We start from the raw sequence: 26,810 nt of genomic DNA, 5'->3' as shown, positions 1-26,810 counted from the left end.
AAAAGTAAGGTAGTGTGCTAGCAGAATCGTTTGCCCGCCGAACAGAACGCTTAGCGGCATTTTGTCTCTCCTCACGTCCTGAGTTCATATTTCACCGAGGTCGACTTTGCTTTTCATCCTTTCCGGGTCGATAAAATAAGTACCAGATGAGCACTGCGGTCGATGTCATCGACTTATCCCCTCCCACGAACTTACTGCCTTTGTGTCAAAATTTGAAATCAATATATCAAGAAAAGCTAAATATAAGACAAATTATAAGTGTCTAGTCTAATGTTTCTCAGCCAGGCGGCTTTCTCCTTCTACTAGAAGGGATTTTTTATCCGACTGGTGGGATTTTGATTGGGAGTGGAATTGAAAACAATTTTATTTTATAGAAAATATCCTAATTTGTGTATTAGGATATGTTTCCATATTTGGTGGTGTACAATTGAAAATGTTCGTTATAGTCTTCTAAGTTATGTATAGAGAAATAAACAAATTTAATTCAATTTCAGTTCGCACAATTGTAAATACAAAAGGTTTTATACTCCATAGAGATGGAGTGTATAATTCTGCCAAAGTAAAGAATAACTTTTCATTCATTTATTAATATTTAACTCGATGACTGTTAGTGTGAAGTAAATCAAAACATGTTTTTCTCACTTGTGGGAAGAATTAAACTGATGTCTATAGATATAAAATGTGACTTAACAATATAAAACATTGATTTTAGAAATCCCATTCAAACACTTATCACAGAATAGAATTTTAGTGACTGTCAAAAAAACTTGCATTTATTTGAAAATTAGACTTTTGGCACTCATAATATGTTATAGGACAACTGATTTCAATTATGTTTATGCTATTCATTAAACTTCATTGGAAATATCTTCGAGAGGAAATAGTTATGAAATGTAAGGAAAGAAAATGTTTAACTCATATGTGACTCAAGATCTGGGGTGTCTCCCACACACTTCCTTGACGTCAACGATTTACATCCTTTACATCAATGCTGTTACTTCCAGTCACACACCTACACACACATATGCAAAAATACATATAAACACATACATCTATGCAGATCATATTACTCTATATTGTTTGATAACCTTTTGCACATAGGGTGTTATCTATGCGTAACCTAGAAACAATATGTATGCATGTACTCCTAGCATGAGCAAAAACCTTAAAATATATACTCCGGTGCAGACATAACTAAGTTTCCTTCAACAGCACAAAAAACAAATACAACTATTGCACACATTAAGTAAACATGCAACTCAAAACTAAAAACTTTCGCAGTCTACTAACGCTAATCCTAACAAATTTGACCTCATATCTTTGATGATCTACCATGGATTCAACGTATTTACAACAATAAAAACTGCACCTTCAAAGAAACTATTTCAGCTATGAAAAGCTGCTGGCCTTCTATACAAGGCACAAATTACTTTGTAGAACTTATTTATCTGGGATGAAGCACTGCTGCACTCACAAATATTCTATGCATTCGTCTTGCCAAACACAACACAATGCATTACTAACTGATGCTAACATACTAATAAAATGAAATGCTGTGTTCTTTATCTGTTTCTACAACTGTTACTACAACTGTTCTTGTTCTGCTGGAGAATAATTATTTACAAGACGTTTTCTTATCTCTCTCTCTCTTTCTTTCTCTTCCCATTCAAGGATGCTGAAGCCAGTACGAACTTAAATGGTAACTTTGGGGACTCAGATCCTATGTCTGATAATACAAATCCTAGAAATAGGTAAGAATATCACAACTTTAACGATCGTCATGTACGAAATATGGTTTCCATATTTTCTCACAAATTAATATTTTACAAGAAAAAGTGCAACTTTGTTTTATCACTAGTACTTCATCAGCTTTGAAGGAATAGGCGGGAAGATGATCTGCTGGTGTTTAACACGATATAAAGGGACGTAATCAAGTCTTACAAGACATTTAGTTCGGCACTTTACTGTTTCTGTATATAAATGAAACAGAAAGGTTTTTCAGTAGTCACTTGACTTTCTAGACTGTTTGAAAATAAAATGTAAAAGAAGAAAAAAGGCTTTTGATAATGTAATCTTATACACATATCTCAAAATATGACGGAATGGTCATGTCTGTGAGACTTTTGGTAATAGGAATGCTTGCTTAATATCCACTTGGAGCTAAACAACAACAATAACAAGTGTGTGCGCGTGTAATTTTTGTTTTAATCACCAGATCGGAGAAATTAACAAGGATAATGATAAACTATAAAAACAATCTAGATGGAACCTGTTTCTAGAACAAATTATATTTAAAATAACAAAGGCTAATTATAAAATTCTAAAAACAATGGTACCTTTTGCTAAATTTCAGATGACATTCTTTGCAATACAATTCTTGTCAGAGGGAAGAAATAAAAAAAATATAGCAAGTTATTTTCGTATTTTAAGAATCTCCGTTTTATGCAGAACAACTCTAAATGGAAAGAAGAAAATATATTTTACAGTTTGTAAGAACTTTAAAAGAAAATGAAAACCACATTAAATTTTCCAGCAGGGATTTGTTAAAGAAAATGTAACAGATGGTTTGTGTCAGTCATATATGCTATGGGAGTAGAAGATGTTTGGGCAGAAATTTAATATGTAAAACCTGAAAACAAAAAGAAGAAAAACTATTGCAAACTATTTTTAAGATGGAAAAGTCTGTTATTTTACTTAATATATCTTAAAACAATACAACAATTGACTATCAAGAAGAAGCCATGAGATTATTTTCGTTTTTTAACCTCCTAAAATTCACAAAGCTGTAAATAGATACCATAGGGGTGTACAGCGCTTTGCTGCAACTGCGTAGGCACTGTATAACAGACGGTTGTTTTGTTAGCTTTTGGTGCAGGATTTATTGTCACTAATGGGCGATGACTGCGGTAGATTGTCATCCATCTTATCAAGTTAAAAAGAAAAAAATAACTTACATCAACCACTTGACTTCACAAAAAATAACTACAAAACAGGCTACAAATGACTACATTATCTACATTATCTTAGATTAATATCGATAGATGAAATAAAGCTGTTTTAAAATACATTTGTCTGTATTAATATGACAACTGCAAGTTGGCCAACGATCGTATTCTCCATAGCCCAAAACTTTTACCCGTTGTATTAAAGCAATCTCTTTCTCTTCACTCTGTCTCTCCGCCACTAAGTTCACCATCAACACATCTTCTGCTTCAACTATATACCAGCCACATAGGTTGCCGCATTGTCTTTGCTTGTCGTGGTATCACTGAACCCCTTTCCAGTTATCTTGATAAGTTATAATCACCCTGCTCTTACATCTTAAGAACACTAACCATGCCTTTAATCTTAATTCTTTCTCCTGTTTCTTGAACCATTGCAACTCATATTTACCATGGATGTAAAAATCGATGTACACTGGCATCGTCCACAGATTTAATCCTTAAACGTTTCTTTGACCTTCGCTTCTCATTAAAACCTAGGATCACCATTTTCTCTGCTTAACTGAAGTTGTTTTTACCTTCAAATGTTTTTCCTTCTCTGACGAGTTCAGTCAACAAACTACCGCAGAGGTTATGGGTATTAGGATGAGCCCTCAGTTATGCCAATCTCTTTATAGGCCATATAAGGATATTATTCTACTTCATTAGGTTTACCATTGATTTCTATCAGTTATACGATACAGTCACCGTTTGGTTAAAGACTAATCAGCATTACCGCACTCTAAACTCATTGCCATCATTTCAACACTTTCCACCTATCTAGGGAATTTATACCTACCATCTCAAAACCTGTAAACTTCCTAGCTATTTATGTTACTATCGATAGCCTTACGTTTTAATTTAAATTCATTGTAAACCTACTGACTCGCAGTCCCACCAGACTGGACTTTATCTCCTCTCACTCTATTCACACTAGAACTGCTATCTCATCCCATCCCCCACTAAAAACAATATACTATAAACACTTGGATTTTTGGATTTTCTTTTCAAATCCGACCTGCACTCCAGTGATTCCATGCCACTGACACAGTCTCCGCTCGTTCTACTCTTAACGAACACATTACAAGACAAAGTTTCTTTTTCGATGACCTTTCACTCGTCCACCTTGCCTTTCCAACGAACCAACCGTCGCAATTTTCATTGCCAGTCCCCAGAATCTCTAACTGCTTCTTTCCTAATCCTCCCTCCCTTCCTCTTTTGAAAAAGAGACAACTTTTGTGACTTTTCAGCAGCTTATTTCCCTCCGGTAATTCTATATTCCACTGCTGCTTTTAAAATGTGTTCAAGGTTTTAAAATAATTTCCGGCTTCTTAAACAGTGGGAAAAGGTTAAGATACGTAAAAACAGGTGGCCTGGATGTGTGTATTGCGCAATTATTGCATAAATTCATGAAAAATATTGTAACTCTTTAAGATCTTAACTGTTAATTGTATCAAATTAAACTCTTCCAATCCAGTTTTGAGTGCGCTCCTGCCTTATAAATGCTAAACTCATTATACACGCACGCACGCACACACACACACACACACACACACACACACACACACACACACACACACACACACACACACACACACACACACACACAAATGGTGAGTTTTTGTATCCTCTCAATCTTTTCTACTCCCTCCTTTCTACCTCTTGTTACAGACTACATTACATTTTGTCCATCTTCTCTCAGGACAATTTTTGTCTTTCTAGTTCTCACCATTTGTTAGAGACTTCGTTTTATTGATTCATTAGACTCTGACCATTTCTTAAAAATCATATTCCAATGCTAACTGACTCTCTTCTCCCCCCGCCTTGTTTAAGTGTGTATGTGTCTGTGTCATTACGTTTGTCTCCAATTCGTCTCTTTCCTAACATTTATACTTACCCCATCACACTTGATCTGGTTCTCACAAACTCTATGAGCCACCTGACACTTTTAGGTTTTACCCCCATACAGTTAGTAAAATCATTCATTTATCTTTCCCCCACTTTTCGTTTTCCACATCAACCTCTCTGCATAATTACTATACACTACTTAATTCCCAAACCACAACACTTACATTCTTCTCTGTTTGATGAAGAACAAGCGTCCAAAACGTTAGATTTTGCTTCTTTTTCACGGTCTAAAAACAGATACTGAAACTGCTTCGAAAACTTAACGAGTCTGTTTTACTTTTCTTTTTCAAATTGATACTGATATCAAACACTGATATCTAATGTTGGTTTCAACTTTAGGCACAAGACCAGCAGGTTTGGGAGAGGGGCTAAGTCGATTACATCGACTCCAGTGTTCAAGTGGTACTTGTCTATCGACCCCGAAAAGATGAGAAGCAAAGTCGATCTCGGTGGAATTTGAACTCAGAACGTAAAGACCGACGAAATGCTGCTAAGCGTTTCTCCTGACGTGTTAACGATTCTGCCAGCTCGCCGCCTTATACTTATATCTAATATTACTGCTATACGTAAGTCGGTGAGCAGGAAGAATTGTTACCGCGCCGGACAAAATGCTCAGCGGTATTTCTTCCGACTTTATGATCTGAGTTCAAATACTATCGGGATCGACTTTGGCTTTTATCCTTTCGGAATCGATAAAATAAGTACCAGTTGAGCACTGGGGTTGATGTAATCAACTTAGCGCCTCCCCACTAAATTGCTGACCTTGTTCCAAAATATGAAAACGATATTATTGCTATGAATCTGTGCATTGGTCATTTCAGCTATTGTTTCTAAGTTCCAATCTCAACAGAACTCACTTGCTTTGTGCTCCTATAAAATCGACTATTCTCTCTTCTGCAAAAAATGAACTTGTGTTTAGTCAAAAGAAAATACTCAAGTGCGATAATAAATAGCTAATTGCTCTGCTATTTTTAAGAAATTGATGAACTTTTTTTTTTGAAGAAATCGATGAAATTGATGGACAAATTGATGGACTTTCTAAACCTGTTAATTATGTGTGCGGAGTGTGGCGTACCTGATGACGTATGCTGTAAGCAATAGATAAATGGTTCGAGTCTCGTCTTTTATTGTTTTTCCTAGAGGGACAAGAGAGACCATGGACTAATGAATAAAAAATGAGTAAATAAATAAGTAAAGTGGGAGTAGAAACCAGCTTCTAGGACTCGGTTTTGTCGATAGCTTTCATCACTCGATAGAGGTAAACATTTAAAGAATAGGTATTACAGTTAGGAGATATATTGGATCCTTTTTTTTTTATCTCAAGCTAACCCCAAAATAGTTTTTTACGACATAAAGAAGTTTTGTGAAGGTGATGTTGCTTTTGGCTGCGGACTTTAAAATCGTGAAATTAAAATACTTTCTTTTGACTAAGAACACGGGTAAGTTGTGTGTGTGTTGGACAAGCAGATTGAAATGGTTCATACTTCGTAATGGCATTTAATAAAAGTGAATCACTCCTCTAATTACGTTAAAATATCCTATACAGTGATTAACTTCTCTTCTATATTTAAGAGATGAGGAATTATGTACATTATTTACATTATTTACATTTGACGGATATTTGTCCTCATCTTGTTTGTTGTTAACACAACGTTTCGGCTGATATACCCTCCAGCCTTCATCAGGTGTCTTGGGGAAATTTCGAACCTGGGTTCTCATTCCTATATGGGGTGGGGGGATGAAAGATGTGATGTGTATGTGTTAGGAATGAAAACCCAGGTTCGAAATTTCTCCAAGACACCTGATGAAGGCTGGAGGGTATATCAGCCGAAACGTTGTGTTAATAACAAACAAGATGAGGACAAATATCCGTCAAATGTAAATAATGTAGATAAAGTGATTCACTTGGCCATAATTCTTAGACTAAAAAATGTATTGAGTTTTCTGATAGATTTTAACCTCGTTTGTATGTAAGGCATGTGTAAACAGGTTGCTGCCATGGTTAACTCAACGAACAATCCAGGTGCTAGTAATAGGTTGAGTACAAAATCTTTTTAAAAAATGATTTTCTGACAACTCCTAATCTATTTCTGGTTTCAGGTGTATTAAGATACATAAGTTTCCCATCTGTCGAAGTACGATGACTTCGCTGTTAAGATAACGTGAAAGCTGTTAGCTTTCAGTTAACTCTTAGCCAAAGAACTACAAGACAGTGGTCTGAATTTAGCGAGAGAACTCCTGCCTTAATGAGAAAGAAAACTATTGTCTGAAGTTATCTTTCGTATTTGCTAGAAAAAAAAGAGACAAAAATATTTGTTTTCAACTTATAGTTTTTCTTTTTCACCGCGTATATTTTAGCTTTTAATGCTTCATATATAAAATTGCTGATACAAGCATAATCATAGTTTATCTGGAGTAAAGTACTTTGATCGGGACATTCATGACCTCGATGTTTCTCCCTTGTGAATATATATAGAAAGATAAAAAGAAAGTATTCGAGGGAATTACAGTTGAGGATATAAGCATCACATGCGTGAGAGAGAGAGAGAGGGAGAGAGAGAGAAAAGAAAACTAAGGAAGTTCAACCTCATGATGAGAACTGACTGATATATCTTTATACGCTACATATTATGCAATAGTTATATGGTATCATGAGTAAAAACTCTTTTGAAGTGGTAGTTTCCTGCTTGGATTCTTTCCAACAGATGTCATTAAATAAAAAAAATAAAATAAAATATCCTTGAATTTCCGTCCTGAGACTTAAACAAGCTTAGGGAACTAAATTTCCGAATGCTGAAAAATATATTTGCCCTAATGAAATTTAAGAAATTAAATTAAGGTGGTTTAGTTTTTCTGATTTACTAGTAGAGAAAGATGCGTGTAAGTGGTACATACAGTTGTATATGGGGTAGGTGGGGGGAATGATAGATGTGATGTGTATGTGTTCTAATGAGGCTGTGAAGAAGAATGCTTACAAGGGTTAACAGACAGAAATGATGGAGAGAAGAAAACAATGTTATATCCCCACCTCAAAACTTTTATTGTCGTTAATCCAGTTACGAAAAGCGTTTCGTAATTTAGAAGCATACTTAACTTCAAGTACTTATTTAGCTTTTAGGTCAAAATTCTAATGTGTACCCCGAACTGTTTTTCTAATAGAAGTTGCAGCTGTAGTTATTCAGCTACAGACGCTCTTAGAGAGGTCATTGAAGCGGTATTTAGTTTGTCCCATTTGTTTTTAGCAATAGCTTTTAGTTCTAGTTTCGAGGTTACACTATAGAATAATACGTGACTGTTACCAATTTAAACGTACCTCATCATCTGTTATATTTTCTCATACATCTGTTGTGTAAAACAGTCTACGCCCACAATGTTTCTACTATTTTCTTACCTTCCCATCTAGCATTTACAAAAACACAAAATTTCATAGACGTACGCAAATAGCTCAAAAGCACTCACCACCATTCCTATTATATCAACGATAAAATTGTTCTTTATTACATCATAGAAAATATGTCAACGTTGTTTGCTATCCTTTATAGTTAGCTAACATAACTAAACGTTTTACTGGATATATAACAAATCTCACTCAAAGGAGATACAAACAATTTGTTTTGAAGTTTCAAAGAAGTTGAAAAATAATCTAAAACGATATTTTCTTCTGGAAGTAGTAATTTCTGAAATTTGGTAACAACACTCAGAGGAGATGCAAACAATTTGTTTTGAAGTTTCAAAGAAGTTTAAAAATAATCTAAAACGATCTTTTCTTCTGGAAGTAGTAATTTCTGAAATCTGGTAACAAATTTTCCAATAGTCAATAGATTTCATCCCTCTTCACTGATCATAATTATACAAAAAGTTTCTACTGAAGTTTTGGCTTTTTGTCTTTTATGAATACCATATTCTCTCATGTTAGCTGGTGGTTACGGAACAGAAGAGAATGTTGTGATCTGTACGCATTGCTTTAAAACATAAATCATATCAAAAGTCTGTCTGCGGTAAACTTACTACTCTATTCTGAGAAAATATCCTTTATAAAACTATTGATTCCAAAATAATTTCATATATAAACTATAACCATTCTTCAATGTTTTCTTTTATAAAGTTATCCTTTCCAAAACAAATTCTCTATAGTGTTACCATATTAATATTGTAGAATTATTTCTGTGTGGTTCTTTTATAGTCACGGCACCAACTGTGCAGGAGTAGTGGCAGCAGAAGCGAACAATAGTATCTGTGGTGTTGGCGTAGCTTATGATGCCAAAATAGGGGGTAAGATATATTATCATTTTTGTAAGTGTTTGTTCCGTTTTTATGTATTTCTTCTATTCATTATCTTTATGCACAAAAGTAAAGCGACGAGCTGGCAGAACCGTTACTGCACAAAACAAAGCGTTTACCGATATTTCTTTCGGCTCTTTAAGTTCTGAGTTCAAATTCCGCCGAGGTCGGCATCGTCTTTCATCCTTGCAGGATCGATAAAATAATTACTAGTTGAATACTGGTGCTCTGAACCAAAATTTGAAACAATTATTCAATGGCTTTGTTAACAAAGGCATGTATTGACGAAATTTAATGTGAAGATGCATCATAGAAGTGAATGAATGAATAATATTATTTGACTGATTATTAATATGGCCATTTATTATATATCAATTATTGTGACAATGCTGAAGGTGATTATAATGCAAATAGTTACAATATATGCAACTTCATCGAGTTGTTTGTATATCCAGTTTATAGATCTCCATTCTGTAAGATAGTTATTTAGTTTCATCTCTGTTATTGCTAGAGAGAAAGACAGAATAAAAAGAATGTACGCTTGATTATTGATTTCCATTGATTATTTGTATTTTTGATTGATATAATACATATTTTTGTAGAGCTAGTGATTTGGATTGTTGATTCGACTGATTATTTAAACTGGTGATTGTCAGAATGATGGTTATTAGACTAATCCTATCCGGATCAAGGATAGTTAGGCTAATGACTGCTAGAGTCAGGATTATAGAAATGAAGATTTTTCGGCTGTTGAGAGCGACATGATTATTGAGACAATGGTTGGACTGATGATTATCGGGCTAGGGGTTGTTTAATCATTATTAAACTAATTATTGCTGGTCTAATTATTGTTGGAATAATGAATGCTGTTTGATAATTGCCGGAATGATAGTTGTTTTACACATATTTGTTGAACATTGGTTGTGTATAGGGGCCGTGAATGCGTGTTCTAAGTCGGGTCACCAATTTGTAAGGTACCGTGCGATGTGAGGTGAAGAGAATGGCTCTTTAGTATCACATCACAGAGCCGTTATAATAAAAGAGAAAATTGATAGAACCATTTACCTGCCAGATGGAAAAAGAAGACAACAACCGCGGAGAATGGTTAAGAAAAGATTTATTGATATGTTAACATGTGTGTCTGTGTGTGCGTCATGTATAAAGAATAATAGACAAGACGTAATGAGAGCAAAATGTATATGTATGTGTAAGCATAGATGTATGCGTGTGTGTCAAGTACATATAAGGATGGCAATGAAGAAGGAGACAGTGAACGAGTCTATAGCCATCGAAGTGAGAAGTAAGTTCATAGACACAAGAAAGATGATGAATAATACCAGTTCGTAGTCGATGGTACACGGTAGTTGAAATACTGTATCAAGAAGTCGCGTCCGTGATGCTGAGCCGGTTACAGATATATGTCATACGTGAAGTGGTGACTGTGATGCTGCTGCCTGGGTCACTTGGTACAGGAGTTCATGCAGGTTGCATATTCGCTGTTGATCCATGGTAAAATAATTCACGAATAGAGAAGTGCTGGAACCTGGGTGATTTGCTTGCTGAGCTGTGAACGTAGAGAGATGATGTTGACGGTGTTAAGGACATGGTGGTTACGAAGACGGAGGTTGCCGTAATGCTGTTGGACGAAATTGGTGAATCTCAACGTAGCTACTGTGGTGGTGGTTGTCTGGCATTGTCGCGGGAACTGGCTGTGTCTCTGTGGTCAGTGGCTAGACCTTAGAAGGTCTGGAACCAATGAATTTCTTTATTTACCTATAAAAGGTATATATAGAGGGGACACTACAAGGGACGAACACTTACATTCTTGCAAAATGGTTTGGGTTGTGATGAAATGGAGACAAAAAATCGAAAAAATCGGATAAAAGGATGAAATAAAATTATATACAATTAAAAATTTATAAATAATGTTCCGGGATATTTTTTATAGTTAACCCGCCGGTTTTTTATTTTCTCCTTTGGTTGTTTTTTTTTCCTTTTCCTTCTTTTCGCCTTGACCAGCTATACTAGCACGGCCCCATTCATTCTCAACTTCCTTACTACAGACCTCCATCTTTTCCCGAACGTACTTTGCGACAGGCACTTTTTCTCCAGACGGATCTTTCTCGACAAGTGGAAGTTGAAATAACTTACCAACCCGTGTACGGAGATGAAGTGACCGGTCCCAATCCCTTTCGCTCGTGTCATCCATACCGTTTCTTTCAGTATGGCTACTACGCAGAAAAAACGATGCCTTCATTTCCTTGTCGAAGGAAGAAGGCGGTACGATCTTAATCATGGGCTCAGTCGAGAGCCGTACTCTCCCTGCATCCGACATCAGTTGTTCGACATAGGTCATCAACTCCCTCAACTCCTCACAGTGTACGGGCATGTGGGGGAAGTGTCAAAACCGTGTCTAGACAACCTCTCGAACCAGTAAGGCCGATCGGTAGCACAACCAAGCCAAGGATTTCTGGAAATTATCCAGATACCACGGAGGGAATGTCCTTCCGAACAGGTTGGTCAGTTGCTCCTCATTGAAGCCCAGAGTCTCACACAGGACATCATCGGACTTATGCTCTACCAACCCTCTATAAAAATCCGCAGTGGTAACCTCGCTGCCAGTATTGCTCGTCCGCGAGAACAGAGTGAGTGCTTGTCTGCACTCCCTCTGCCATACTCCCATCCTAGGTCTCCGCTTCATCCATGTACCTAAGTCCCTGAGGGATTTCACTTGTGGAAAGAGTTGCTTGGCATGTGGTGACCACACCTGCTCACCATTCAGGTAACATCAGAGTTGTCTCAGCCTCAGCGCGTGCTTGCGCATCATCAGCCAAGGTATTCCCAGCCCACCCTTTAAAGGTTTTTGGCAGCAGATGGAGCGCTTCACAAGTGGCGTTTTCCCTTTCCACAAAAAGCGAAAAACGATCCGTTCCAACTTGGTCAACCACAAACCAGAGCAAGGCACGACGGTTAGGCGGTAGGTTATCACAGATGCTATAAGCACCTGTGCAATCTCGGCCCTTCCTAGCAAAGATAACGTCCTCCCAGACCAGGTTTGGGTTATGGCCGTCATCTTGCTCGCCACCTCGCTCCAGTTTTTCTCCACCTGGAGATCTGGTCCAAACCAGATTCCGAGCAGTTTAACCGGGCCCTCCATCCAGCATCCGACGACGCTGTTGGGAGGCATCAACTTGCCACGACTGATTTCTCCGGGTTAATTTTTGCCCCTGTCACCGCTTCGTAACCTTTGAGGGCGTCTTCTACACGAAGCAGCTGCCCTTCACCAGACACGATGATGGTAACATCATCCGCATATGCCGTCGCACTTCTACCGTAACACAAATCACGCGGGTCTGCCCCCATAGTCCCCAACCTCCGCAGCAGTTGACTAATGGTTGTTCGATGAATGATTGTTGTGCTGCTGATTGTAGGATTGTTGGACTGATGATCATTTGAACTTAACATTTTTGGAGTAGTCTTATTAATCCAACTGCTAATGGACTAATCATTGTTGGATAAATGATTGGGTAGCTAATCCTTATTGGAACGATGCTTGTTAACGTAGTGATTGTTAAAATAATAATCATTTGAATAAGGATGATTGAACTAGTTATTGTTGGAATAAACAATGTGATGATTATTGAATTAATGAGTGTCCGTGTATCAGATTGCACAAGTAATGAGTGTTGATGTGACAATTGTGGAACTAATGATTGCTAAACATATGATTGTTGGAACAATGATGATTGAACTGATACTTGAATGACTGCTGTTTGCTGGACTAATGATTGTGCATTTACTGATTGTTGGTCTGATGATTGTTAAACTAGTGAGTGTTGACTAATGATTATTTAACTAGAGTTTTGTTGGACTGAAGACTGTTAGTTGGATGATTATTATTAGATAATCAGTTGTGCACTAATGATTGCTGGACTAATTGTCTTTGGACTGATGATAAGTTTTTTTTTTTTTGGTAATTGTAAACTAATTGTTCACCTGGGGATTGTTAAACTAATGAGTGTTGCATCAATGATTTTAGACTGTAAAGGATTTATCTAATGACTGTTACATAATGATTTTAGGGTGAATGCAAATTAACCATTGACTAGTGGACTAATAACTATTGTCTGTCAGATGAATGTTGAACTAACGGTTTATGGAATGAATGATAGATTAATGATTGTTGAATTAAGGATTTCGGGAATGATGATTATTAGTCTAACAACTGTTGGACAGTATGCCACTCTTGTATATAGTTTCAGTACATTGCCCTTCTACTGTAGAATCTTCTCTATCCTCCATTGTAGTCTCCTTTTTTTTTTACCTCTATTCACCTTCCTGTACCCTCACCTGTATCGTCTGTACCCTCCTCCCTCCACAATCTTCATCTTTTCTTTGTTATAAAGTCTCTCTTCATCTTCCATCAACTGTACACCCAACTCCTTTCCTCTACCTCCTACTCTAAATTCTCTTCCACCCTTATTTTCACTGCATTATCTATTCTTCTACTCTGTAAAGTCTCCCTCTTTCCTCTGCCCTATAGTATCCCATTCTGCTTCCTTTTGCTATAAAGATACCTTATCTTTTCCCCCTCCTCAACACACACATTCTCTTGCCTCTCCCCACCCACACAACACAGTTTCTTTGCTTCTTCCTTCTACCTTTCTTTCCTCTCTTCTGTAACTTCTAATCTTCCTCTCTTTAGGCTTCAGTTCATTCCTCACCAATATATTTATTTTATTTTCCACTCGTTCACTCTTGTTTGCTCCCTTCCTCTATCCTCTTTACTATGGAACTTCAGCTATTTCATTCACAGTGAAGTATTAATGATATTATATAACAATTTTTGCGTTTAGATGTTTGAGTGTTTAAATGGGGCCATTTTACAGAAAACTTCTTACTTAAATGCTACTCTTTAAGTGTAAAAATTTGCTTAGAATTTTATCTTTGAAACCTAACAAATCCTATTTGCTAAATGATTCATAACGAGTAGTCTGACCTTGTTCTTGATACTTCCGGAAGTTTTGATATCTCAAACTTTGAGACCCTCCCACTGTTTATGTAGGGTCATGTCTCACTTGCCTTTCCTGCTTCTTTGATTTTGATGACACTCACAGCTGCAAACCATTTGACAAATACGAGTGGTTTCAAATAAAACGGAAATAGAAAGGAAATTAACTTTCTTTTTATCACGTGGTCAAAGAGTTTTACATTTTTGTTTCCCTGGTCTTTTAAGGAAGGGTGGAGAATATGTTAGCTACAACTTAGGTATTAGGAAATCTAGTTCAAATGTATAGAGTTTCCTTGAAAAAAACAATTTTCCATTCATTAAAATTGCTGATTCAATGAGGACAAAATATATATTAATTTAACCCTTAAAGAGGGTTTAGTTAAAATTTAATCAAGGACATTGCCATAAGTCTTTAACATTATTATAAATGTTCTGGTTTGCAATGCATGAAAATAGATTTTGACCTCATTAAATGTTTAAAAAGTTTTCTCATACAACATAAAATATAAATTTGATTAGATTTCTATTCCTATAATAACAGGTCAAAATAAATGGATTGATTGACTAATTGCTGAAATTACTGAGCTGTTTCAATATGAACCATATTTGATGGCATATTTTCAAAAAATAATATCTCAAAGAATAATCTCAGTTCCTATATGCAAAGTTGGACTTCCCATAAACTTTAATGCACTGAAACATTTTTTCCTGAATATGTGCTGCTAAAATCGGGGTGCAGCTAATGCGCTTGCGCATCTTTTATGCCATCACATATGGTATTTATAAATAATAACATTATTATTATTTTTATTGTTTAGTCCAGATTAGCTCTGTTGAAGCTAATCTGTGATTGGAAGTGCTTCATTCATAACCATCCCATCTTTCAGGGGAGTTAGTATTTCTAGAACTACATCATCTGATATGTCATTCCTTTTTAAGATAGTAGTGTGTGATATCAAGGAGATTTAGCTTCTATTTCTTGCATGTCAAGAAAATCCATAGGGCTCTGTGGATGGTGAGCAATGCTTCTATTTTTTTTTTTACAATGTTTGTTTCTTGTGGTACTTATTTATGGCTCAGTCATAGAGAGCAAAGTATTTTTCCAAGATCGCAGTTGAATGATATCAAGACTACCTTAACCACCCATCCATCAGCTGGTCAACCACACTCTAATAATTTAATCGACGATCACACTAGTCAACTATAACATTAAAATATAAACTTAAAAGAAAATGAAAATAAAATTAATTTTCTAAAGTACAATCTTAAATGACATTAACTGTTTAAACATTTTATTCATACAGGTATCCGGATGCTTGATGGCATTATCACAGACTTATTGGAGGCAGAAGCTCTGTTATTTAAACCAAACTATATTGACATTTACAGTGCCTCTTGGGGTCCAGTTGATGATGGTATAAGAATGGAAGGTCCAGGCAAATATACAAAACTGGCTCTTCAAATGGGTGTTCAACAGGTGGGTAATTCTAATAATAATATTAGTTTCAAATTTTGGCACAAGGCCAGCAAGTTTGGAGGAAGTGGGTAAGTCAATTACATTGACCCCAGTGCTTAACTGGTACTTATGTTATCGACTCCAAAAGGAAGAAAGGCAAAGTTGACCTCAGCTGAACAATTCTAATAGTAATATTAATTGCGTAATTAGCTCTAAATAGGTTATTGGGTTCAAAATCATTAGGTTGTGTGTTCAATTCTCAGGATGGCTGGCATGTGTCTTTGAACAAAGCACTTCATTTCATATTGTTCAAGAGTATAAAAGGGGAATCAAAAATATCTGAGGCCTAACCTGGTGGTGGACTAATGTCTCATTCAAGAGGAATCTTTTGCTCTCAGTCACCCAAATGCTTTGAAAATCTGTGTTATCTCTGGCTTCATGAGTTTGTAGGCTCAAGGAAGACCTCAAGCCTAGAAGATGGTCGTCGCTATTTTTTTTGTATCACATCTAATTCTCTGGAATGGAAAGAACAAGAAATATAATTTCAGAATAAATATGTTATATTCTATAACATATTTATTGTGTTACATGATATAACATATTTATCATGTTATATAATAAATATAGCATATAATAAAATGTTATATAATAAATATAGCATATAATTAAATGTTATATGTTATATATAACATATTTATTATGTTATGTTGTAATAAATACAACATATTTAATATAACATAATAATGTTAACAAAATTAGCATTATTAATTATGTTAATAATGTTAACATTATTGGCATAATGTTAATATGTTAACACTATATTAACATGTGAAAATGTCTTCAAAATATTCAGAAGCAAGTCTTCTCAAACATTGTTGGGAGTCTTTGTTTGCTCACATAGAACCAAAGCTATCAGTAAAAAAAGTCATCATTGTCCAAACATAGATTTGTGTTATTCTCAATAGAAATAATTTTGATATCTGCCAGCATTTGAGCTTCGTACATCATCACTTCATCTTGTAATTCATTTATAAGGGAAGAAATGAACGATTTTATCACTTCTCATTGATTCACTGATGTTAGTGAATTCAAATGTAGTCAGTGCACTTCAAAGGCTTAGCCTGATCTTCTTCAACAGCGTTTTCTGTTGGATTAAGTCAGAAGTTTTGTTGAGATGCTGGGTAGGCACAAGCATGGCTGTGTGGTGAAGAAGTTCATGTGGTGTCAGGTTCAGTCTCACTGCACAGTACCCTGGATGGGTGTTTTCCATTATAGCCCCAGGCTGACCAATGTCTAGTGAGGGAATTTAGTAGGCAGAAATTCTGTTAAAGCTTGTCGTGTGTCTGTCTGTCTGTCCTTCTGACAATGTTTGTTTCCCTACTACCACTGCTTGACAACCTGTGTTGGTTTGTTTATGTCCCCATAACTTAACAGTTCAGTAAACAAGACTAACAAGATAAGTACCAGATTTTGAAAAATAAGTACTGGGACTGATTTGCTTGACTAAAACTCTTCAGGGTGGTGCCCCAGTATGGCCACAGTCCAGTGGCTGAATCAAATAAAAAAGATAAATGTACCCTTAATCTCATACCATTCCAACAATTATAGCAAATTTGAATACACATCATTGAGTTTATGGTTATTCACCTGCTTGTTTGGATTTAGATTGAATGCTAATCCATTAAACCAACTTTAACATCAAACTTCAATTCAGTAAATTACTGCTAAGTGTAATCAGGAGCACTGTATCGTCTTCCATTCTCTATCTGGACTTTTTATTGTTGGAAGCAAAGAAACTTTTGTAACAATTACTTACTTTTATTTTTTTATTACTTTTTTTAATTGTTTCAGTAATTTGGCTGAAAACCCTTGAAGGGTTTTAGTCAAACAAATTGACCCTAGGACTTATTTCTTAAACCTAGTACGTATTCTATCGATCACTTTTGCCAAACCACTAAGAGATCTAAACACACCAACACTGGTTGTCAGATGGTGAATGGGGAGGGGGAAACAAACAGACACAAAGACACACACACATAGATATATACATATGTATATAAATATATATATATATATATATATATATATATATATATATATATATATATATACGATGGGCTTCTTTCAGTTTCCATCTACCAAATCCACTCACATGGCTTTGGCTGGCCTGAGGCTAGAGTAGAAGACACTTGCCCACGGTACCATGCAGTGGGACTGAACCTGGAACCATGTAGTTGGAAAGCAAGCTTCTTATCACACAGTCAGACCTCTACCAGTTTTTTTCCTTCCTTTTTTTTTTTTTGTAATTCATCAAGAAAATATTCTCAGAACTGTTCAAGCTTATAATGAGAACCTTATCTTTATAGATGAAACATTCCTTTACTGCTTTAATATCTAGTGTCTTATTCCTGATTGTGTATGTGGTGCCAGATGAGATTTCAACCCAGTAGCTTTATTTCTAAACTAAAAGTAATAATGCTCTTATTCTCCATGCCACTGATGTGCATACAATTAATGTACAACTTGAGGTTATCTAAATGTATTTTTCACTAAAGCTTAATGTCAGTACTGGACCTACCGTATATTAAATACTGCTTCTTTGATTTCTTTGTTTCCACTGTGGTTCTCTGGCAATTATGGAAATTTCATTCTATTGTTTTTTTGTTTTTTTTTGCACTCTACATGTTTAGCCATTTCTGACATTGATGTATATCCATTTAGGAGGGGTTTTTTTTGTTCTCCTATTCTATTCTCACATACAGGGGCTTACTAACCTTTCCTTTATAAAAACTTTTGAAAATAGTGGATATTACAGGGGCAGTTCTTCTGTTCTAGCCACTCATGGGAAGATTTAATTTTGGTGAGGAATATGCAGAATGTGATGTTACTTTTAAACACAACTCTATGTGTTACACTTTTGCCAATTTACTTGTTTCAGTCATTTGTCTGTGGTCATACTGGAGCACCACCATAAAGGGATTTAGTCAAAGAAATCGATCCCAAGGCTTATTCTTTGTAAGCTTAGCACTTACTCTCCTGGTTTCATTTTTGCCAAACCACTAAGTTACAGGGACATAAACACACCAACACCAGTTGTCAAGTGATGGTGGGAGACAAACACAAATACACACACACATACGTACATGTGTGAATATATATGATGGGCTTTTTTCAGTTTCCATCTACCAAATCCAATCACAAGGTTTTGGTTGGCCCAAGGCTATAATAGAAGGCACTTGCCTAAGGGGCCACATAGTGGCACTGAACCTGGAACAATGCAGCTGTGATGTAAGCTTCTTACCACATAGCCATGCATTATAGACATTTTGAGTTTACTCAAGTAAATCTTGCAATAAGGCAGTTTAATTTGCCTTATGATGCATATGGTATTTGTTATTCAAGAATACATTTTTTCCCGACTCATTTCTTCTTCTTCTTTATTATAGAAATATCTTGGCTGATGTTTTAAACATTTGACAGTTCTGCCTTTTATTTTTAGAAGTGTATGCATAATGAATTTCATGATTTTAATAGATTCTAGTGGCTGTTGGGTTTTTTTTTAATACACTGGTGTTCTGATTCCTGCTTCTGACCTTTTATACAAGAAACAAATGATCTGAAAAATACTCATCCCAACATATAAAAGTTCCTAATTCCAGTCCAGTCAAGTTATATATACTCAACCAGGAGTAAGACATATGATGATCATCAAAACAGATTGTAGATGTAAATATTGTAAACATGCTTTGTATCTAAAGAGTAAATTAAAGATCTGAAATATTATTATCTTTGACTGAATGTTATTACCTTGATTTCAGGGTCGTAATGGACTTGGATCAATCTATATATGGTCTACAGGCAATGGTGGTGCCAGATATGATGATTGCAATGCTGATGGTTATGTTGGTAGTATAGAAACTGTAGCAGTGGGCTCTATATCAGACAACGGCCTAAAACCTGATTTCCTGGAAGAATGTCCATCAATGTTTGTAGTAACACCAACAGGAAATAAACCCTTTAAACCACTGAAAAAAGGAAATAAGGAAAAGATACAAGTTGTAAGTTGCTTTTCATTGTGCACAAAGCTTTCTTATCTTTTACTACTTTTGCTATGTATAATAGCTTAAATTACTAGGTATAGTGGTTTATATCTTTTTAAATACATCACAATAAAAAATTATAATCTTCTAATTAAATTAAGGAAAGAGAAAATAATTCTTAAATATATGCCAAATATATTTGTCCAACCCATGCCAGCATGGAAGGCAGACGTTAAACAATGATGATGATGATGTTGCTATTATAGATTGAAGGAATGTTTAAATCTAGATGTTTAGTTCAGTTGCTCTTTGGTTATACTCACAATCATACTAAACAGCTGTAAAGTTTAATTGTGTAACATACAGGTGCAGACATGGCTGTGTGGTAAGAAGCTTGCTTCCCAGCCACATGGCTCCAACTTCAGTCCTACTGCATGGCACCTAGGGCAAGTGTCTTCTACTATAACCTTGGGCCAACCAAAGCCTTGTGAGTGGATTTGGTAGACAGAAACTGAAAGAAGCCCATCATATGTGTGTGTGTGTATGTGTGTGTGTGTGTGTGTGTGTGTGTGTGTGTGTGCATGTGTGTACGTATATGTTTGTGTATGTATCTGTATTTGTCCCCCACCATCAGTTGACAACCGATGTTGGTGTGTTTACATCCCTGTAAGTTAGCAGTTAGGCAAAAAAGACCAATAGAACAAGTACTAGGCTTACAAAGAATAAGTCCTGGGGTCGATTTGTTTGACTAAAAGAGGTGCTCCAGCATGTCCGCAGTCATATGACTGAAATGAGTAAGAGAGAATATCAGAATCTAGTTTGGAAATTGGTAGTTTACATATTAATCTTCATCTTTGTCCTTTCTTGGACATCCATTGTCCACTGAGCTATCATTTCTGGTTTATATATCATTAACTGAATAACTAAGAAAATTCATGCTCAATAAAATGTTATTTTTACTGCATTTAAATGCTTTCTGTAATCAATCCTGTCTAAATAAATTTTCTTTTTGTCCGTCTATTTAAACATATTAAGGACAAACCATAGAATGATATTATAAATTGCACGACCTTATTTTTGTATGAAGGTTTTGTAAGTACTCGTATTTTCAAACCTTGCTTATTAAATTTTCTTCACTAATTTACTTTATCATAATAATCTATCATTTCCTAGATTTTGCATTAAGCTGGAGGATGAGGGGGAGGAGGAGGAGGAGGCAATGACCTTCTGAAGCTCTCCCACACAAGCAGGATCAATGTAATTGATGACCAGCTTTAATTACATAAGTTGTGTGTGTGTGGAAGATATTAAAGAGAATAATTTTAGGTTGGAAGTATTGGGAAAAGATTTAGTTCTGAGTTTGAGAACGATCCCCCTTCCCCCTCTTATAGGGATGGTGAATGAAGGAGAAGCAGAAACAATTGGTGGAGGTGGTGCATAGCTTACAAATTTAAAAGAGTAGTAAGTGATAGAAGACAGGCAAAAAAAGGAGCACAATATGGCTGTGAACCACTGATTGTAATGCGTTGATGAATGCATCTCAGACAATCAGTCAGTTGGCCTGTTATGAGGATGTTTTCGAGGATGTTGTGTATGTATCATCAGTACAGTTCAGTTATATAAACAGAAATCTAATGTGCGTCATACAAAAAGCTTTGTAGAGGGCCAGCAACCAGCCCTGACATGATGTAGTATTAGCTATGTATCATATATGTGCGTGGTTGCTATGAAAGAACAACAGAGACAGTAACGCCTACCATGAGAGATTTAGCTGCCATGAGTAAGGGTGTGTAGTGATGTAAGAATATTTCCTTAATATGTGCAATGGTTGAGATTTGTGTTTTGATAAGAACACAAGGTTGTTTGTTACAGCTTGTTAGGGTGAGCTTTAGGCTGTATATTGTTCGTGTTTGTCTTTAAAAGGTTAAGTAAGACTGTATCATATGTATAGGAGTGTATGTTGTTAGAAATGACAATACAAAGTCAACAATGTAAAAACGAAAGTGGGTGTTGGAAGTAAAATCAAACTCTAAGGCATTACGATAGAATGGTCTGGCAGGAGATTTTTGGTTCAAGATCTTGAGACACACGTGACCCAAGAGTTTTACATATATACATGCACACAAGCATACATGCATACGTACATACATACATACATACATACATATATATATATATATATATATATATATATATATATATATATATATATATATATATATATATATATGTATATGTATATGTATGTATATATATGTATATACACATGTATGCATATATGTATGTATCTCTCTCTCTCTCTCTCTCTCTCTCTCTATATATATATATATATATATATATATATATATATATATATATATAATGGAGAAATTATACAAAATGTAACTGGCACTTGTGCCTGTGGTATTTGAACAAAACATTCGAGCGAGGTCGTTGCCAGCGCCGCTGGACTAACTCCTCTGCAGGTGGCACGTAAAATACACTATTTGAACGTGGCCGTTGCCAGTACCGCCAGACTGGCCCTCGTGCCGGTGACACGTAAAAGCACCCACTACACTCTCGGAGTGGTTGGCGTTAGGAAGGGCATCCAGCCGTAGAAACTCTGCCAGATCAGATTGGAGCCTGGTGCAGCCATCTGGTTCGCCAGTCCTTAATCAAATCGTCCAACCCAGGCTAGCTTGGAAAGCGCGGACGTTAAACAATGATGATGATGATGATGATGATGATGATGTATAAATAGATGATGAGTAAAGCACTGGCACAGTAGTCATATGCTTGTCTCAAAGCTTAAGCCATACAAGTGTAAGTTGTTATCTGTAAATTTTTTGCAGGAACTTCGTAGGGGTGGTTGGGGTAATAGTATTAATAAAATAGATGGAATGAATGGAATGTTTTATTAGGTACGACACATGTTTCGACCCGTTCTTGGTCCCTTTGAGTACATCAATAAAAATAAGTCTTACTAGAGATTTTCTGATTCGGTTTTATGTACCGCTGTATGTCCATCAACTTCGAGAATGAGTAAAAAACAGAAAAATTGAAATGCAAAAATTTCAAATCTGAACGTGAAACTTATACATTCTAGTTTAGAAAAATGACGTAATGAGTCTTCCCTGTTGTAACTGTTAAAAGAAAGGAAAAAGATGTAGAAGTTGAAAGGAAGATAATACTTAGACGCACATATACATACACAGATACATATGTATATGCACATATATATACGCGCTCACACACATGTATACTTACATATAAGAGACAGGTGAACGTACGCCGTTATATATATATATATATATATATATATAATACAGAATAGGACAAGAACGCAAAGCATCAAGACAGTTAGGTGATACAAGAAAGAGACAAAACATCCAGATAGACGATACAAAGAAAACACGGACAGGTCATTCGGAGTTTTCTCTCTTCAGTCGAGATCCAAATTATCTTTGCAATTTCGGCTGGTTATTCTCGATATTGCTCCAATCTGGCCAGCCCCGGGACAAGAACACAAAACATGCAGACAGTTAGGTGAAGCGAAAAAGGGACAACAAAATATCCACAGACGATACAAGGAAAACAAGGACGGAAAAAAACCCAGAAAAATGTTACACAAATACAAATAACAGGACATAGCAACAGGTGTCTTTCGACCAAGGACGAATTAAATTAAGCTGGCGTGTGTGGAAGTAAAGCCTTACGGCACTGACATATGGTTTAACAAGCACAGGAAGGAATATAGATATTGCACGGACAGTAGTTCAACCAAGAAAGAAAGGTCAGGCCTGGGCGAACACCGGTCACGTGGGGAGAGAAGAGAGAGAGAGAGAGATGTAGAGGCAGAGGGATAGAAGAATTAAGGAGGGGTGAGAGAAAAATGAAAGAGACACAGTGAAGTGAAAGAGGGAAAGTGAGCATGAAGAGAAGGCCAGGAAATGTGAGAGAGGGGGAACGAAACAGCGAAGAGTGGAATGAACGAAGTGTGAAAGGGCTGATAGAAAGAAGGAAAGAATGAAAGAATACAAAGAATAATAGAGTCGTACAAAATTTAGATATACCTATATATATACTTACATATAAGAGACCAAAGTGTACGTATGCCGCTATATTATATATCTAAAAGAAAATACAAAAATGGGACAAGAACGCAAAACATCCAGACAGTTTGGTGAAACAAAAACGGGACAACAAAATATCCACAGACGATACAAGGAAAACAAGGACGGATCATTCGGAGTTTTCTATCCTCAGTCGAGTTCCAGATTATCTTTGCAATTTCGGCTGGTTATACTCGAGATTGCTCCAATTTGGCCAGCCCGAAGGAAAAAATAAGCTAAGAGCATTACATTCCTATATATATATATATATATATATATATATATATATATATATATATATAGCAAGCTTTGGGTTTTTGTCTACCAATTCCACTCACAAGGCCAGTCTGGCATTATAGCAGAAGACATATGTTCAGAATGCCATGCAGTGGGATTGAATCTGAAACCATTTGAATGGGAAGCAAAACCTTCTTACCACACCGCCACGTCTACGCCTGTGTGTGTGTGTAAATGCGTGCATGTTTGTGTGTAAAGACAATAGGAATTAAGAGGATCGGTACAAGGAAATCACAATTTAATAAATATGGAATTGATTTAACGCTTCAATAGAGAAAGACAGAACCTTAACTTTTCAGATGTCAGTGCTTCATCAGAAGAAAAGATAGAAAATTATAAGGGAGAAAGAGAAATAGTCTGCGTAGTAAAAGAAGTGAGAGGAGAGATATAAGAGGATTAGAAACCAGACGGCAATCTTGTTCTGTTAGGGTAGTTATGGAAGGAGAAAATGTCGACTCGTGTATCAGAGAATATCTATGTGTCTATGTGTTTGTTGAAGTACGCCATATGTATGTGTAAGCATGGCTGTGTGGTAAGAAGTAATGCTTTTCAACCTTATGGTTCCGAGTTTAGTCCCACTGCATGACATGACACCTTGTGCAGGTGTCTTCTACTATAACCTCGGGCCGATCAAAGCCTATTTAGTGGATTTGGTAGACGGAAACTGAAAGAAGACCGTCGTATGTACATACATACATACATACATACATATGAGGTCATTAAGAATGAAATGTCCGATTTTGAACTGAAAGTTTATTTTACTTTATCTCAACAAAAAGCAATGCAATTAATCAAAGTATGCACCTAAATTATCAACACAAGTTTGCCATTTTATCAGTAGCTTATTTATGGCGGCAGTGAAAAATTCTGGAGAGCAAGAGGGGATGAAATCGCCAGAGGCTGTTTTTGCATCTTCTTCAGATTTGAAGATTTTTCCTTGCAAAAAGTTGTCTAGTGCCTGGAAAGCGTGATAGCCACTGGGTGCAAGGTCTGGTGAATATGGTGGATGACAGGGTACTTCAAAGTTCAGTTCCTGTAACTTGAGTAGAGTTCTTTGTGCAACATGTGGTCGAGCATTGTCTTTCAAGAGAATTGGTTTGTCTCTATTTACCAATCTCGGTTGTTTAATTGCAAGTTCACTCATCATTTCATCCAACTATATCCGCTGTAATTGACTTAACAGGTCCCATGAAGCTGAAGTGGACGACACCAGCGCCGGACCAGCAAACAAACACCATTAGCTTTTTTTGGTGAATATTCTTTTTTGGATTGTGTTTTGGCACTTCGTTTCTATCCAACCACTGTGCAGAATGCTTGCTATTGTTAAAAAGAATCCATTTTTCATTACACGTAACAACAATACGATGTAAAAATGGTTCCTTTTTATGCCGTGACAGCAAAGAACAGCAAGTTTCAAGACGACGTGTCATTTGATACTCGCCCAGCTTCTTTACCTTGTCCAGCTTCTTTACCTTGCCGATTTGTTTCAAATGGTCCAATACAGTTGGAATCGAAACATCAAACCTTGCTGCTAACTCACGCGTAGTTTGAGTTGTACCTGCTTCCACTATAGTTTCCACCTGATCATTATCCACCTTGATCTCAGATCTACCACGGGGCAGATTTTCTAGAGTAAAGTCACCAGACCGGAACTTCTCAAACCATCGACGTACAGTGTGCTCATTCACCACATCTTCACCAAACACCGCATTGGGGTTTCGAGCTGTCTGGGATGCATTGTTCCACGATGGAACTCAATATTCATAAACAGCACCAATTTTTTTTATCTATCCATGGGTTCACAAAAATTGATTTGCAAGAGAAAGCTCACAATATAATCAGACACCATGAATTGCATTTCGAAAAGTGATCATGTAACTCTTCAATGTTGTAAAACAAGGAATTGTCAGGATAAAACAGAGTTAACGACTGTCAAACTTGGTGCATAAGGAAATTGGACATTTCATTCTTAATGACCTGATATATACATACACATACACATAGCTGTGTGGTAAGAAGCTTACATCCCAACCACATGGTTCCGGGTTCAGTCTCACTGCGTGGAAATTTGCGCTAGTGTCTTCTACTATAGCCTCGAGCCGAATTTGGTAGACGGAAACTGAAAGAAACCCGTCGTGTGTATATGTATTTATGTGTGTATGTGTCTGTGCTTGTTCCCTGCCATCGCTTGACAACCGACGCTGGTGCGTTTATTTCTCCGTAACTTAACGGTTCGGCCTAAGATACCGATAAAATAAGTACCAGTCTTACAAAGAATGAATCCTGGGATTGATTTCTTCGACTGAAAATACTTTAAGACGGTGCTCCAGCATGGCCGCAGTCAAATGACAGAAACAAGTAAAAGTGTGTGTGTGTGTTTGTGCGCGTGTCTTCGTGTCTGTGTTTCTCCTCCACACTGCTTGACAACCAGTGTTGGTGTGTTTACGTCCCCGTAATCTAGCGGTTCGGCAAAAGAAGACGATAGAAGAAGTACCAGGCTTTAAAAGAAGGTACTGGGGTTGATTCGTTCGACTAAACTTCAAGGTGGTGTCGCAGCATCGCCGTAGTCTACTGACTGAAGCAAAAGAATAAAAGATTAATTGTAGAAGTATACTGGCATTGGGGGCGGGAGTAAGCGTTGGCGTGTATGTGTGTTGTTGTTTGAGAGTAGAGTGAAAGTGTGTACGTGAGGAGATGAGAGTGGGTGCATGCCTGTGGGAATAAAGATAGTGAAACACATTGGAC

The 26,810-nt window shown here is 36.5% G+C and overlaps 1 protein-coding gene across 4 annotated transcripts in view; it reads left to right on the top strand.

Moving 5' to 3' along the window:
- Positions 1–26,810, top strand: part of LOC106874530 (PC3-like endoprotease variant B) — a 164,269-nt gene that overhangs the window by 111,490 nt on the left and 25,969 nt on the right. For 2 of the 4 annotated variants that reach the window (XM_014922295.3, XM_052974834.2), the window contains 4 exons: positions 1,672–1,751; positions 9,073–9,161; positions 15,486–15,658; positions 19,456–19,695. In XM_014922295.3, the coding sequence (XP_014777781.1) occupies positions 1,672–1,751; positions 9,073–9,161; positions 15,486–15,658; positions 19,456–19,695 (582 nt within the window). Of the gene's footprint in view, positions 1–1,671; positions 1,752–9,072; positions 9,183–15,485; positions 15,659–19,455; positions 19,696–26,810 lie in introns of all 4 variants that reach the window. The other 2 variants (XM_089366630.1, XM_089366629.1) reach the window with 1 other exon arrangement.

Source organism: Octopus bimaculoides, chromosome 19, assembly GCF_046866305.1.
Source record: "Octopus bimaculoides isolate indiv1 chromosome 19, ASM4686630v1, whole genome shotgun sequence".
Lineage (NCBI taxonomy): Eukaryota > Metazoa > Mollusca > Cephalopoda > Octopoda > Octopodidae > Octopus > Octopus bimaculoides.
Note: the sequence above shows the minus strand (reverse complement) of the source record. Positions and strands in the feature narration are given on the sequence as shown.